Genomic DNA, 15,127 nt, shown 5'->3' with positions numbered 1-15,127 from the left:
CCAAAGTTAGGTCCTGCCTCCTGCAAGTACACACTATAGGATTATACTTTTAAGAGTGGTGAGGAGGAATATTAATAACTTGCCAGGACAGCAGGCATAACTCAAAGTTGTCCCAAGTTAACTGGGATGTAAATTCACCCTAATTACAGAGCCCCAGGATAAAGTCCAAGGTCAATTCTCTGATAATCACTTGGGGAATGCTAATTGCCCAATGAGCAATTTGATGACAAATAATTTACCAATTTAGTTTGCCACCAGTACCAGTCCTGGGCTACCAACATGGATAAGAGAAAGGGTGGAGCCACGGAAATGATCCTAGATGAACAATGGAGCAGCAGCAAAGCATTGCAGAGAATCTGTGACAGAACTGGAGCTTGCAAAAAAAAATAAAATCCTCAATGGCTTAGTCGCTTTGGCATGTCTCAACCATGGGGAAAGGGGGGGTGTAATATGAAGCCGCTGTGGCCACCTGGTCATGTAACCATGGAGCCTGGGTTTAGGTCTTCTACATGAAACCCCAGAGTAAAGCATCCTGCATATAAATATCACCGTATTTCCCTTAATTTGTCACCATTCTAAACCCACAAATTTACATCCAAAGCACTGAAAAATTTGTGACAATAAAAGAAAACACTAGAAAATCTACATCTTTAGCTTTTTCCTATGTCCCTTGGTTAACTATTAGTCACTATGATTCACATCACATTTACTAAATATATGGAGACAAATGAAGGCTGCCAAAACCAAAATGAAAATACTAAAGAAAAACACAAATATGCCAATCCATGCTGTAACATACATTTAAGAAGTTTGAATGTGAAGGAGAAGAAAGATATCAACATATAGAAATGCTGAAACCAAAGAACATTCGTGCAGAACGGAATCTTAGTGCCAAAAATCCACACAGATGGTGGAGAAGCCCAACGAGGTAGAGAAGTCAGCCTTGAGAAAGAAGGAAAGTATGTTTGAGGAGGAGTGGACAGCTATGGCAGCCCCTGGTCCACTGGCCCATGAGACCCATGGGCCATACCACAGCCCTCTGGGTTTTCTTCCCACTCTTGAGCAGGTTTGGCCCACTGTTCACTCCACCCCACCCCAGAGACAAGGAGGAAAATTTTGACTTCCTTTATCCTCGGTCATTTTACATTGCAGTTGGGGTAAAGCTCTCTCTTTATGTATTTTTCTTTTTTTTTGTCAGTAATTTTCCATGTTTCAGAAGCCTTGACTGTACTAAGGATAGACTTAAACCCAGCGTGAATAATAGTCATTGGCTTCAGGGTCATCTGATTCTATGTGGCTACAGATTAAGCCATCAGGGGCTGCATGAATCTTTCTCATGTTGACTAAATACATTCATTTAGAGTTTTGAAGTCTCCAGCTAACCTACATTTGAATGGCCAAGATTCTTTTTTCCTACGTCCTGAGCCAAACCAAGTGGCCAGCTCATCCTTATCTTGTGTATTCTTGCTTTCAGTTTTTTTTTTTTAAATCTCTTACCTAATAAGATTTTCATGCCATAATATTTAAAATGTGAATATGTTCAATAACTTACAAATCCATTTTCAGCAACATATGTAGGCAGCCTGCTAACAAGAGTCCAGTGGTCTGCAGGAGGTGTCCTTTAGGGAACATGGAAAAAAGAAAACCATTGTTATACAGACAAATGCACTGTGTATAAAGATAAAAATGTCAACTCACGTAGCCACTTCATTTCAGTACTCACGGAATCACTTTGATCTCTTCTTTTCCATGTAAAATGTAATCAATGATTTTATAAAAGATGATTTCCTAAGAGGAAAAGGGGAGATGATGAGAATAATTTTATTTCCCAAAGGAAACATTTTTCATTGGGGAATTTTTACTTTAAAACATCATTTCATAACTCTTTCAAGCACATAGTATCTTGTTTCTTAACCATATTTTTTTCTGCATAACATAAATTACCAAGCTTATAATTAAACAGGAAATATTATTAGCTGTTTAGCTGCATGCATAAGGCTATTTAACTAAATTTAGTTTTTAAAAGTTGAATTCAACCAAAGAGCTTCGGGGGGAATCTTTTGCTTTCAAATCACTAGCTAGTCTGTGAGTTTGTTTTTATTTTTAACTGACCCCTTTCTGTTGTCCAGAAATATTTGAAATTGATAACTTCACTTGAATGAACCATGTCATTTCTCAACCTTAGTTAATGCTTCCCCTTCCTTCTGTACAATGAGAACATATATCTCCTTCCAGCACTGGCTAATCTGAACAGGTCCCTGAGAAACAGAATCCAGCTGACACATTGTCAAGGCTGGAAGAGAACTAATCCATCTGTTACATTTGGCAGATGAAGAACCTGAGGCCTGAACACAATCCATCCGTAACCTTCCCTTTGCTGTCCTGTGTGCTGGGACATAGTGGGGAGTAAAAAAAGCAAGCTTTCTGCAGGAAAGTAAACCTAACCCAACTGCTTCCTGGAGATTTCAATTCTGAAGAAGGGCCTGAGTACCAGTGTGTTTAAAAAGTTGCACAGCAAGTTCTGATATAGTCCTCCCTCGTGGGAACCTCTGGTCTACCAAGGCCTGGCTCTATAGGAAATGAGATGGACAGGTAAAGGCAAGCACTACCCAGTTGGCTTGGGGCATAGCTGGGACTTGACCCTCAAACTGCTTGTCCAGTGCTCTTCCTGCTTCTCCAGGGTCCCACAGAAAGTTATCGAACTAGAACCCAGGCCATACTTGTTTCTCTATGCATGAGTGCCTAGTAATTTTAGTACCTGAATACCACACAGGTGTCAGCAAGGAAGACATTTGCACTTACTCTGCCGTCTGGTGTCTTTGGACCTTTGTAAGGCTCAGCTTCTCCAAGCTTGACTGGCCATTCATCATAGAATTCCTGGAGGAAATTAGATTTAACATTATATTATGTTTAATTATACTGTGGTTTTACCATAGTATAATTAATAATTTATATTTATTTTAATGTTATACAGTATCCAATAGATCATTATTATTTAATTTAATATAAATAAATAATATATAAATATAGAATTTATATTATATGAATAATTGCATTCATATTATATAAAACAATATTATTTAATTTATTTATATTTTATTATAATGTCATTATATTATATTATTAGCATATTTCCTGGAAGAGATTATATTTAACTATATTTATACTCTATCCTATTTAAACTGTTCTACAATACTACCTTATGTGAATTTTATATGTTTTCATATTTTATGTTAAAATACGTAAGTTAAGCATTTTAGCACTGGGAAGGCACTATGATTCCCAGAGATACTGCTAATTAACTTGTGACTGCGAACAATTCATTTACATTTTTTCCATCTGTAAACTTAGGGATAATAATAGGACTTATACTATTAAGTCACTGTGACAACTGAGTGAATAAAACATATAAAACACCTCTCCTGACCTATAGTTAAAAGTACTCAATGTACAGCAGCTCTTTTATAAACACTGAAGCTAAATCCAGGTAGGGTAAGAGGCAAGAGAAAAGTCATACAGACTGGCTAACACTTTTGGTTGCCTTACCCAGCATTCATTCTCCCCATCTTCCTTGCTGACTGAACCTACTGCGTGTTAAGACACTTTTTATATAGAATATCTCTGTTCCTTACAACTAATTAGAGAGATGTACCTTCTTAGGGAGGAGGAAACCAAGAATCAGGGAGGTAAAAACACTTGCTGGATACATATAGCTAGAAAGTGGCAAAGTCAAGATTCAGACCTAGATTTTTTTTTTTTTGCTCCAAAATGTATGTTTTTGCCTCTGTGCCATGCCTTCTTGGTACTGGTTCTTGTGACCTACCATGAGTGACTATTTAAATAGTTTATCCATTTTTTAATGTATCACATTTCATGTATTTTATAGGCAATTTTAGATGAACAAGGACCTTCTCTTTGGTCATGTCCAGCAGTCCAATGGAGTATCGTTCACAGTTGAGGTATGTTCTAACTGTGTAGAGTGCTTTGTGAAACTGTCGTTCAACATCTGTGAGCTCTTCAAATACTTTATTGGCTGACCACATAAGGATCTGAAAGTAGGTATTAAAAGGAAAACAGAACAAAACACACAATAAAGAGAGAAAGCAACACAGAATGATAGAGCATTAACCAGAAGAAAACATGAAGTGCATCAAATAAAGTGAATACATATTGCTAATCTAAATGCAATTACATTTTGCACATATATATATCCAAAAAATTAGATTCTCTACATGGGATGATTTAGACAGACCATTGCAAGCCCATTTGTGAAAGAGATGAAGCTGTGGTTGGTCCCCACATCCAAATATTTTGGCTCCAAATGGGAAGTTTCTGGAAATGGATGCAAGACAATTGGCCAAGGGTCCAGTATTGGTGGCCCACTGGCTCCTGTTGGCCCTTGGAGAGAGAATGCTACATGCCTCCTTCAATGCATTCTGGGCCAGATCCATTGCCAAAGAGCCCATTCCAACTGATAGTCACCCTATAGGACAGAGTAGACTGCCCATAGGGTTTCCAAGGCTGTGAAGCTTTACAGACGCACACTGCCATATCTTTCTCCCGCAGAGTGGCTGGTGGCTTAAACCACTGACCATACAGTTAGTAATCAAGTGGTTTAGCACTGTGCCACCAGGGCTCCTATCCTGGACTAGTCAGAGGTAAATTTACCTGGAAAGTTAGACGGGGAAGGGACCTTGGAAGTCTTCCATCCGAATTTCCCCTCCCCCCCTGAATTGATGAGGAAACTGCGGTCCAGAGAACGTCCAGACTTGGTTATCTTGTGTTCTTTTTCCCTCTGCCTCACAAAGGCAACAGACTTCAGAGGAGTGATTTACTATGTACCAGGAACTGCTAAGTGTTTTACGTGAACTAATCTATTTAATTACCACTTAATAGTTACAACAACCATATGAGGTGAGTACTATTATTATCATCACTATCTCATAGCTGAAGAAACCAAGGTCACCCAGGACATAGACTGAAGAAAGCCAAGCTGGTTGCACATATAGATGGAGTAATTATAGTGGAAGTTCAGGGGCTACACCGCACCCCTTGTGCATATTAGCATTTGCAATTAATTCCTGAGACCAATTGTTTCATTCCACAATGAGATTGGGCATAAAGTGAAAATTAGCCCAAGAGCAGAACCTGTTGTGAAAGTGGAACTTCGTGGGGGAAGGGAAGGAGACCACAGGAGGACTCCTGGGGCAGAGCATTGGGGAATCCACTCCAGGTGGCTCAAACGCCCTCGAGGGCAGGGGAGTGGTCTGGGTTTGTTGCCTCTGGACCTCCTGTGCCAGAACAGGCCAGCGTGGAGTGATTGACGTCACCTTGCCTTTACCTGGCTTCTTCGGGATTCAACATTGTATAGGTAGTTGGTATGATGCAGCTTTAGGATGACAGAAACAAAATCGAGGTACTTAGAAAAGACCTACAGGTAGCAGAGAAAAGCAAATCATGATTGTGACATCTTTTCCTCCATTATACAAATAAACAAAATTCCTGTATCCCCGATTGGAGGCCCAGGGTTGACATTACCTCTTCATCCTGTTGGGAAAATTCAGATGCATTTACTTTGTTGAGTGCCATAATCACAGCAAGAACCTCCTTGCCCATCACAATCGGGGTTGCCAGCAGGTTCCTAGTGATATATCCAGTTTGTTTATCCATATAGTCCGAAAAATGACTGTTCTGAAAGAAACATTCACGTCTTGGCCAAAGCAGCACCCAACTACAGGATGATAGACCCAGGAGTGTTGACAGATCATTCTTCTGAGTCCCCACACCATACGGGTAGATCAGCGGGGCCCCAGCACAGGGGGATTGACCACAGTCCTACCCCACACCACCATTCCATGACCAAGAAAATGCGGTACCAAGGGAGCCAAATGCAGGCCCTCACCCCAAATCTCCTTTGTGTGGTTCCCAAGGTGGAAAAACAACTGGCTATTAGGAAATAGCATCACATAATGGCTAAGAAGGTTCTGGAATCAGACTTCCAGGGCTGAAAACAGACCCCATCTTTGCTAGCTGTGTGATCTTCAGCATATTACTTACCCTCTTTCTGTCTTTGTTTTCTAATCTGATAATGGGGATAATTCTAGGATGTTTGATGTGAAGATGCATAGAGAACTTAGAAAAATGTCTGGCATTCAGTGGGGGCTTAATAAATACTGAGAAGAGAAACCTGGGACATTTTCAGGGACCTCTCGGATGACAAGTAGTTCTCTCTTTTCTTTATGGCAGTTAAAGTATATATAACAAAACATTTGTCATCTTAACCATTTCTAAATATACAATCCAGTGAGAAGTAGGTCTCGTTTACAAGTGCCGTTCTGCTTCTAAGTTCTAGGATTTTTTTTTTTTTTTTATCAGTTCTAATCATTGGAGAATGTGGATGTCTTTGTCTGGAAGTAGGCTTCCTACACCCAGGAGGACCCTTCCTCCTGAGGCCCCTCCCTCTGTCTCATGCTCTCAAAAGTCACATTTCTTTCCTGAAAACTTTTCCTGTTACTCTTTCTCTCTGTTTCCTGTAGCATCCTCAGTGTGGGATGTCCCCAGACTTCCTTAGGTTCTTTCTCTTAATCTATTGCTTGCCAAGGCTGGCTCACACTCTGTTTTCCTCCTAACCTATTATTCATTAAGCATCATAATCACCTTCACTTACACAGCAATCCTGAGCATTAAAGGAATAATGAAAATGCCAGAAACATACACCATGGATTGAAGCCAGTCAGCATTTCTTTGCAAACACATTTCACTCTGCAGTTTCAAAACTTGATGCCAACTTTATTTCAGATTCTAAAGCACAAAGAAATGTTCTTAAGTGAAACTGGCTGTTTTGAGAAAAGGAATTATCAGCTTCAAAATTTAATGCTTTCTTTTTCCTTGCATCTGAAAGCCCTAAAGACACTATCTGTCAAATTACAAGGTAGTGGATGGAGTTGACAGGAACACGGGAGATGAAGCTTTCTAGGTTTGCATTTTGAATTTTCACCAGTGCAAGCAATTCTTACTGAAGTTTCTTTTGGTCAGTTCTGTGTTTCTGTGATCCTTCAAAGAATCCCCCTGAACACAGCTGGAAAAATATTTAGAGTGGCAAGACACCTGGATGCCTCACCTTCTCTTATATTGGCTAAATTCTGATTAAATACTGCTAACTCTTGAGTTCAGGAGGCAGAAAAAGAGAAGGGAAGGAAGAGAGAGGAGGAAGGAAAGGGAACCATTAGGACCCAGCCAATCGTTGAACATTTACACTTCCTGTTCAACCACGGTCCAAATCAGTACCACCCATATAGTTAACTGACAGATTTCCCAATTGAAAGCTTGAGTATCCTTCAATTTCCTGTTATTCAAAGTTTTCCTACCTTTAGCCACAAAGAAAAATGAATTGCCAATACACCTTGCAATGTGAATGAACCTGGAAGACATTATGCTGGACAAAGTAAGTCAATTACAAAAGGACAAATAGAGTATGATCTCACTTTTATGAAATGACAGGAATAGGTGTATGTACAGAGACCAATGCTCATCAGTGGCTACCATGGGTGGAGGAGGAATCATTCCCTAGTTAGGAGTCACTTTTTTACTTATGGTGATGGGAAAGGTAGCACTGAGTGTGCGTTAAGTATGCACACCTTGGCTAATACAGTAGTTGAGGCTACTAAGTTGTATACAAGAAAAAGGATGTACTAGTAAAAGCTATGTTATATATAATTTTACAACAACAACCAAGAAAAACGTAGATAGATAGATGGTAGATAATAAAACAAATAAGGGCTATAGATGCTGGTACTTCTTCGACATAACAAATCACCTCATAACATAATCACCTTTGAAGATTTAGGGTCATAGTCTCATGGGACAATTAAGTCAATTGTTATAATAATGAAAACCCACTGTTGTGGAGTCGATTCCAACTCCTAGCAGCCCAGTAGGCAGAGTAGAAATGCACCATAGGGTTCCACGGCCATATATCTTTATGGAAGCAGACTGCCTCATCTTTCTCCTGCCAAGCAGCTGATGGGTTTGAACTGTCAACATTTCAGTTCACAGCCTAGTGCTTAACCATTGTGCCACCAGTCTTCCTTAATTGACATAATACAGTTCATAAAGTTTATATTCTACATCTTAGTTTGATGAATAGTGTCTGGGGTCTTAAAAGCTTGCAAGCAACCATCTAGTATACATCTATTGTTCTCTATTTATTTTGAGTAAAAGAGAAAGAAAGAAACCCAAGAATCAGAGAAAGAATGGCACTACAGGACCAATGGTCTCCATGAACCGTGACCTCCTCTATCTTGAGACCAGAAAAACTAGATGGTGCCCAGCTACAACTATTAAACATTCTAATCAGAGACACAATAGATGGATCCTGATAGGAAGGGAGAAAAATGCAGAACAGAACTTCAAATTCTCAAGGAATCCAACTTACTGGATTTATTGAGGCTGGAGGAATCCCTGGTACTATTGCCCTGAGATACTCTTTAAACTCTAAACTGAAACTACCCACTGAAGACACCCTTTAACTAAATAGTAGGTTAGCTTAAAATGTCACCCTTGAGTACTGCACTCAAGTTATCTAATGAATGGAAATGGGGAATCCAGGGAGGAAGTGGGAAAAGTGCTGTCATATCAAAGAGATTACAACCAATGTCAGGAAACAAAATGTATATTAATTGTTGAGTGGAAAACTAATTTGTTATGTAAACTTTCACCCAAACTACAATATCTATATACTTATATGTATATATATGAGACTAAGGGAGCTCTGGTAGCATAGTGCCTAGGGCATTTGACTGCTAGCTAGAAGGCTGGCGGTTCAAACCCACCAACCATTCCTTGGCAGGAAGATTGGGCAATCTACTTCCGTAGTGATACCACCTTGGAAACCCAAGGAGGGGTCGCTATGAGTCGGGATTGACTCCATAGCAGTGAGTTTGTTTTTTTTGGTATATGAGACCAAATGGACAATGATCATTCTAAAGCCTAGACAGATGAGAAGGTAGCGGGTAGTGAGAGTAAGTTAATGAGAATGGAACAACCAGAATAGAAACAATTTGTGTTTGTCAACAGAATGTTGACACAATGTGAAGAATGTAACCAATGTCATGAACATCATGGGTAGAAATTATTGAATGGAACCTTTTCGCCTTGTATGCTTTCACCAAAAATACAATCAAATGTTAATTTAAAAAAAAAAAAAAATTCCTGCCTTTAACCTGTTTTAAGAATGCAATAATGATTGAGCCTTTTTCTGTTGCCCACTCCCCAGCCTTCAAGCCTCCCTCAGCAAAAAAAAAAAAAAAAAACAGTAATATCCTTATAGCTATTATTTGTTGTGCACCTACTTGGAGCCTGGCCCCTTATGTACATTTAATCTGTGCATACGCTCTCTCCGTTTCTCAGGTGCAGAAACTCCATCCATCACATAGCTACTAAGTCTCAGACCTGGATCTGCATTCACATCTGTCTGATGCCAAAGCCCTTGCCCTACGTCATTTGCTCCCATTTCCACCTTGATGGATCTCAAGGTCAGAGGTATTAGTCTCTGCATCTTTGTCTAGATGTGAGAAGTTTTTCCCTCACCTGTGCCCCTACTGCTAGCCAGAGAGAAGCCATATGTGATCTGTGATGTGGTAGAAAGAGGGACGACTCAGAAGACCCAAGTTATGGTCCCAGACCTGCCACTTCCTGCCTTAACTGACACTGGGCAGATCCCTTTACATACAGGCTGGAAATAAGGACGTGGTCTCAAAGTCTTCCTCCTCGCTTTGTCAGAATCAAGTAAGATGGAGAAATCAGTTACAGAAAGTCAGTTCTGAGCAAAGGTTACCCCTTGCATGGCAGAGTAGAACTGTGCTCCTCAGGGTAGTCAATGGCTGATTTTTTGGAAGTAGTTTATTAGCCCTTTCCTCGGAGCGGACTGCAACCTTTCAGTTTGCAACCAAATACATTAACCGTTTGTACCACACAGGAACTCCAAGAATGAGAAAAACTCAAAACTTCACTGCCATCAAGTCCATTTTGACTCACAGTGACCCCTCCTTGGATTTCCGAAGTGGTATCTCTGCAGAAATAGATTGCCCAGTCTTCCTTCCGAGTAGTGGCTGGTGGGTTTGAACCGCCAGCCTTCTGGTTAGCAGTCAAATGCCTTAGGCACTACACCACCAGAGCACCCCCAAGAATGAGAAAGTGCTTTATAAATTGTGAAGGACAATGAAAAGGTGAAGAACTGATCAGAAATTTCATTTAAATGTTGGTTTCTGTCTTCATGGAAGATTTGAAAGCAGCATCTAGAGTGTGCCAACATTACCAGAAAAGTGGGGCAGGATGGAAAGAGGGGGTAAATGCAGAGTCAGGAAGCCTTGAGTCTTTTCCAGGCCTTCCTTTTTGCTGACCCTTACCATGGGCTCTGGGGGAGAACCACAGCCTCTATGTCCTCAGTGTCCACTGCCAAAGGAAAGACTTGAACTAAATAATTTATAAGCCTTTTTCATCCTTGGGAGCTCTGGTGGCATAGTGCCTAAGGCATTTGACTGCTAACCAGAAGATTGGTGGTTCAAACCCACCACACATTCCTCAGAAGGAAGACTGGACAATCTACTTCTGTAGAGATACTGCCTTGGAAACCCAAGGAGGGGTCGCCATGAGTCAGATCTACTCAACAGCATTGAGTTTTGTTTTGTTTTTTTCATCTCTATTATTCCACAGTGTGTTTGAAATTGACTTCCTCCTACTACATCCACTCACCCTCTAGACGGTGGTTTCCATTACTAGCTGCATATTAGAATCACCTGGAGAGCTTTTAGATGCTAATGCCTAGATCCCAACCTCTGACACACATGGACCATCATGAGTTGGGGTTGTCATGAGTCAGAGTTGACTCAAGGACAACTGGTCTAAGTGGTAGAAATGGAGAACAAACGAGGTTCCTCAACTCTCATCAGAGCTCAGGAGCATGACTATCTTTACCAACACACACACCCTTTGTCCCACCTAGAGCAGCCAGGAGTCCTCAAGGGGAGGGAGAGATGTGATGCTTCCATGAAGTGCCCTGCCTATCCAGATATGCTCACCTTTGATGGAAACAGACCAAGGCCCCCAGATTTTTTAAGCAGTTCCATTATAAGTCATGAGTCACTTAACCTCCACAATATGTTCTATGAAACAGGATGTTATGTGATTTGGATGTTGTGCTAATATGCTTAAGTTGTGAGCAATAGCATTCATCTGGTGATGCAGTGCCTAAGGCATATGACTGCTAACCCAAAGGTTGATGGTTCAACCTACCAGCCACTCCATGGAAGGAAGATGAGGCAATCTAAATCCGTAAAGATTTATAGCCTTGGAAACCCGATGGGGGTCACTATGAATTGGAATTGACTCAATGGCAGTGGTTAGGTTTTTTTGATTGTTTAATAACCTTTTGTTTCATTTCCAAATTGATACTTTTTTTTTTCCCCCCTCTTGCTGCTGCTATCACTAGCACTGGTTTTGTTGCATTTGGGAGTCATGAGACACTTCCTGGTAATATTTTGCAGAGATAATGCTACAACACTCAAGAGATGCATGATACATGAGATTGGATGCTGCTACTACCAGTCGAAGCATGCACTGTTTTGTGTAAACTTGTTACTTGTAAGTGGGAGAGTCATATTAAAATAGCAATAGAAGGTACAGTGCATACATAAGCCAGTAACATAGGCGTTTATCACCACTATCACGTTTATCATCACTATCAAGACGTATGTGTTATAGGTTATATTTGTACTATACCAGTATATGCCTGCCAATGCGATAGTTTTGTATACAAGAGACATGAGATACACATGTTGTGTAGGAAACTTTTGCACTCTTCCATCCAGTTATGTCCACCATGTCCTGTTCTCTGATCGAGATTCTGAACTGTTATAACCTTATGGGACCACAGATGTATATGAGATTGGACATTGCCCAAACAGAGTTTATGTGGTGCATGTTGTTGTGTTGTTAGGTGCCAGTGAATCAGTTGCAACTCGTAGTGACCTTATGTACCACAGAATGAGAACTGCCCAGGCCTGCACCACCCTCACAATTGTTGCCATGCTTGAGCCCCTTATTGCAGCCACAGTGTCAATCCATCTCACTGAGCGCCCTTTTTCTCTGACCCTTTACGTGTAGTGCATGAGCGTATAATTTTTCTCTTCAACATGGAAAACCGGGCTCGTTAAAGATGCATTACAGCAGAAACCATTTTACTCACTTCTTTTTAAAAAATTCAGAAAAAACATCTTGGATATCGCTTTCTTAAGTGTGATGCCCTAGTAATTGTGGAGAGAGCCTCAGGTGAAGTATATTCACAAGAGAAGACCTCAGAGTGTGTGGACACAGCCTCCTAGTTGGGGTCCAGAGAACTTTGCCTTAAGAACACATGCCAGCTTAATCACCTGAAGTAGCTGCAGGCTGCCTCAAAAGCAAACTGAAACCGGCTTAAACTCACTTAAGGGAGGGTTGTAAAGGACCTGTCAGTATCCAACAGCAACCCTTGCACCCGAGGGGTTTCCTGCGGTTGTTTGCTGAATGTTGCTAATGTTTGCTAACATCTGCCCCTTCTGGGTCTGGGCAGCCCTCCTCCCATAATCCGCTTCGGGAGGCCTGTAGGGATTATCTTCCAGCCTCTCCAGCTGCCTCTGCTTGAGCCCTGGGATCCTCCCCTCCCCCACCCCACCCCCGTTTAACTCCATAACGTCAGGATCCAAACAAACAAAAATCTCCCTGCCATTCAGTCGACTCATAGCGACTCCTCCCTGGGTTTCTGAGGTGGTATCTCTATGGAAGTAGATTGCCCAATTTTCCTTCCCCGGAGTGACAGGTGGGTTTGAACCTCCAGCTTTCTGGTTAGCAGTCAAATGCCTTAGGCTTTATGCCACCAGAGCTCACTTCTCCCTTTTTCTTCATTTAAAAAGAAACAAAAGTAGTTGCTGCCTGGTTGACCCTGACTCATGGTAACCCGGTGTGTGTCAGAGTAGAACAGGGCTCCGCTGGGTTTTCAGTGGCTGAGTTTTCAGAAGGAGATCACCAGGCCTTTCTTCTGAGGAACCTCTGGATGGACTCAAACTTCCAACCTGTAGGTTAATGGTTTGCACCACCAGGGACTCCTTTTCTTCATAGTAATTCACAGGCATGGGATGCACCATGTAGAAAAAAAGCCCAGAAGGAGAAGCACCCGGCTTCAACCCATGGTAATCGCTATTGTTATATGCTGTCGAGTCGAACCCGACTCATAGCGACCCCTCCTTGGGTTTCTGAGGCAGTATCACTGCGGAAGTAGATTGCCCCATCTTCCTTCCGAGGAGTGGCTGGTGGGTTTGAACTGCCATCCTTCTGGTTAGCAGTCAAGTGCCTTAGGCACTATGCTACCAGAGCTCCCATGGTAATCGCTAAGTGGAAGGATGATGGGTGATTTGCATTGCATTTTCTCCTTTTTGTTCATTTGTATTTTATAAATTTTCCACAATGAACATATATTGTAGTGGCAAGAAGAAAAATTAAACTTCCCATTTTTAAGAGAGCATAAGCATGCTTTGCATTTGTGCCCTGTGCTGTTGGTCTTGAAGAGAGGCCACATGACTGGAATTCATTCCTGATAGCCCTGTGTTTTATGAAGGAGTGTGTGTGTGGTAAACTTGCACTTAACCACCACCTAAATTCACGTTAGTGAGCTTGGTTTTTTGGCTTAAATTCATGTTTTTGATGATCCCAATTTGAACATCTGACCTTTCAAATGGCATCACTTTTCTTTTTGCACGTTGGATCTATAGATGATTCCATTTATAAGCCAATCTACTCCAAAGAACTGAGTCTCTTCAGAGGATTGGGAATGAGTGATGCAGGGAGCAGCTGATAAATCTTGGGTCCTTGGCTGACCTCTCCAGGGGTGGGGGTAGGGACTTGCTTTGCTGGTGTTGTTCAGAAGGGACAAGACAGTCTTGTTCAGAGACACAAGACTAGGAGATGTAAAGGAGTAAAAACCAAACTCACTGTCGTGGGGTTGGATCTACTCATAGTGACCCCTCCTTGGGTTTCCAAGGCACTATCACTACAGAAGTGAATTGCCCAACCTTCCTTCTGAGGAGTGGCTGGTGGGTTTGTGAAACATTATACGAGACATGCTTATACCAAAAAATTATTCATGTTTATCTGAAATTAAAACTTAACTGGGTATCCTGTATTTTCATTTACTGAATCTGACATCCCCAGGCCTGGATGCTCTTCCTCTCCTCTGTCCCCAAGTTACGGCCAAACCAATGCCACAAGATGGCATCTTTCCCATGGGTTCCTCCCTGACCACACTAAGACCTCTGCTCTGCCCCACTTTCTTGAGGCCACCTACCTTTTTCACATCTGGGACATTAAGGGCTTTCTTTGTGTGAGCAACCCAGCCCACGATTCCGATGTCCAGTGGAAACACAACTTCTCTATCAGGGATCACAAAGTTGTCCTCAAACTTGGAGGTTGGGGTGACGTTCAGCAGCTTGGAGGCCACCTCTGGTGTGCCATTGCGTGACCGGCATATGAACATGCTGCAGCAGTCAGCCCGCAGCAGCCAGGCCACCCTCTGCAGGGCCCTGTGTGCCACCGGTTCCATGCTACCTGCCGCCTCCTGCACTGCCCGCAGCAGCTCCAAGCACACGGCTGACCCCTCCACCTGTGTTAGCTCAGCAAAGGAGGCGCTGCCCTTGATGGACAACGGGCTGTTTTGGAAGATTTCTCCCAGTACTTCCACCCGCAGCTTCTTGTCAAAGTACTCCTTGGCAAAACGAGGGTTCTCCTCGAGGTATTTCTCTACAGTGTCTCGGCTGATCTCACCCATGGTGTGGCTTGCTTAGCTGGTGTTGTTCAGCCCTCAGAGTGTTACCTGAGGAAGAGAGCCAAGAAGGAAACACATCCTGGTCAAGATGATGGAAGAAATTGCAACTGGTACCCCATAGAAACCCCAGAGGTCAGATAGAATGGTGACTTAGGAGCTCTGCAGCTGCCAGAAGGTCTTGGGATGTGACAGAAGGTCCTGGCTTAGGGTGGGATTCAGGAAGCAGAGGATTAAAGAGTTGTTCAGGGCACTAAATCTCTAAGCATTATTAGATTG

At 42.0% G+C, this 15,127-nt stretch overlaps 1 protein-coding gene across 1 annotated transcript in view; it reads right to left on the bottom strand.

The window, feature by feature from the left end:
* PDE6C (phosphodiesterase 6C) overlaps positions 1 to 14,854 on the bottom strand; it is a 64,909-nt gene extending 50,055 nt beyond the window's left edge. The window contains exons 1-7 of the mRNA XM_007951275.2: positions 14,375 to 14,854; positions 5,539 to 5,691; positions 5,342 to 5,431; positions 3,909 to 4,049; positions 2,803 to 2,877; positions 1,724 to 1,788; positions 1,553 to 1,619 (exon numbers count right to left, since the gene is read on the bottom strand). Coding sequence (XP_007949466.1) covers positions 1,553 to 1,619; positions 1,724 to 1,788; positions 2,803 to 2,877; positions 3,909 to 4,049; positions 5,342 to 5,431; positions 5,539 to 5,691; positions 14,375 to 14,854 — 1,071 coding nt within the window. The remainder of the gene's footprint in view (positions 1 to 1,552; positions 1,620 to 1,723; positions 1,789 to 2,802; positions 2,878 to 3,908; positions 4,050 to 5,341; positions 5,432 to 5,538; positions 5,692 to 14,374) is intronic.
* Between the last annotated feature and the right edge of the window lie 273 nt (positions 14,855 to 15,127).

The sequence above is a fragment of the Orycteropus afer genome, unplaced genomic scaffold, assembly GCF_000298275.1.
Source record: "Orycteropus afer afer isolate SDZICR_OR568_19922 unplaced genomic scaffold, OryAfe1.0 scaffold00293, whole genome shotgun sequence".
NCBI classification, from domain to species: Eukaryota; Metazoa; Chordata; class Mammalia; order Tubulidentata; family Orycteropodidae; genus Orycteropus; species Orycteropus afer.
Note: the sequence above shows the minus strand (reverse complement) of the source record. Positions and strands in the feature narration are given on the sequence as shown.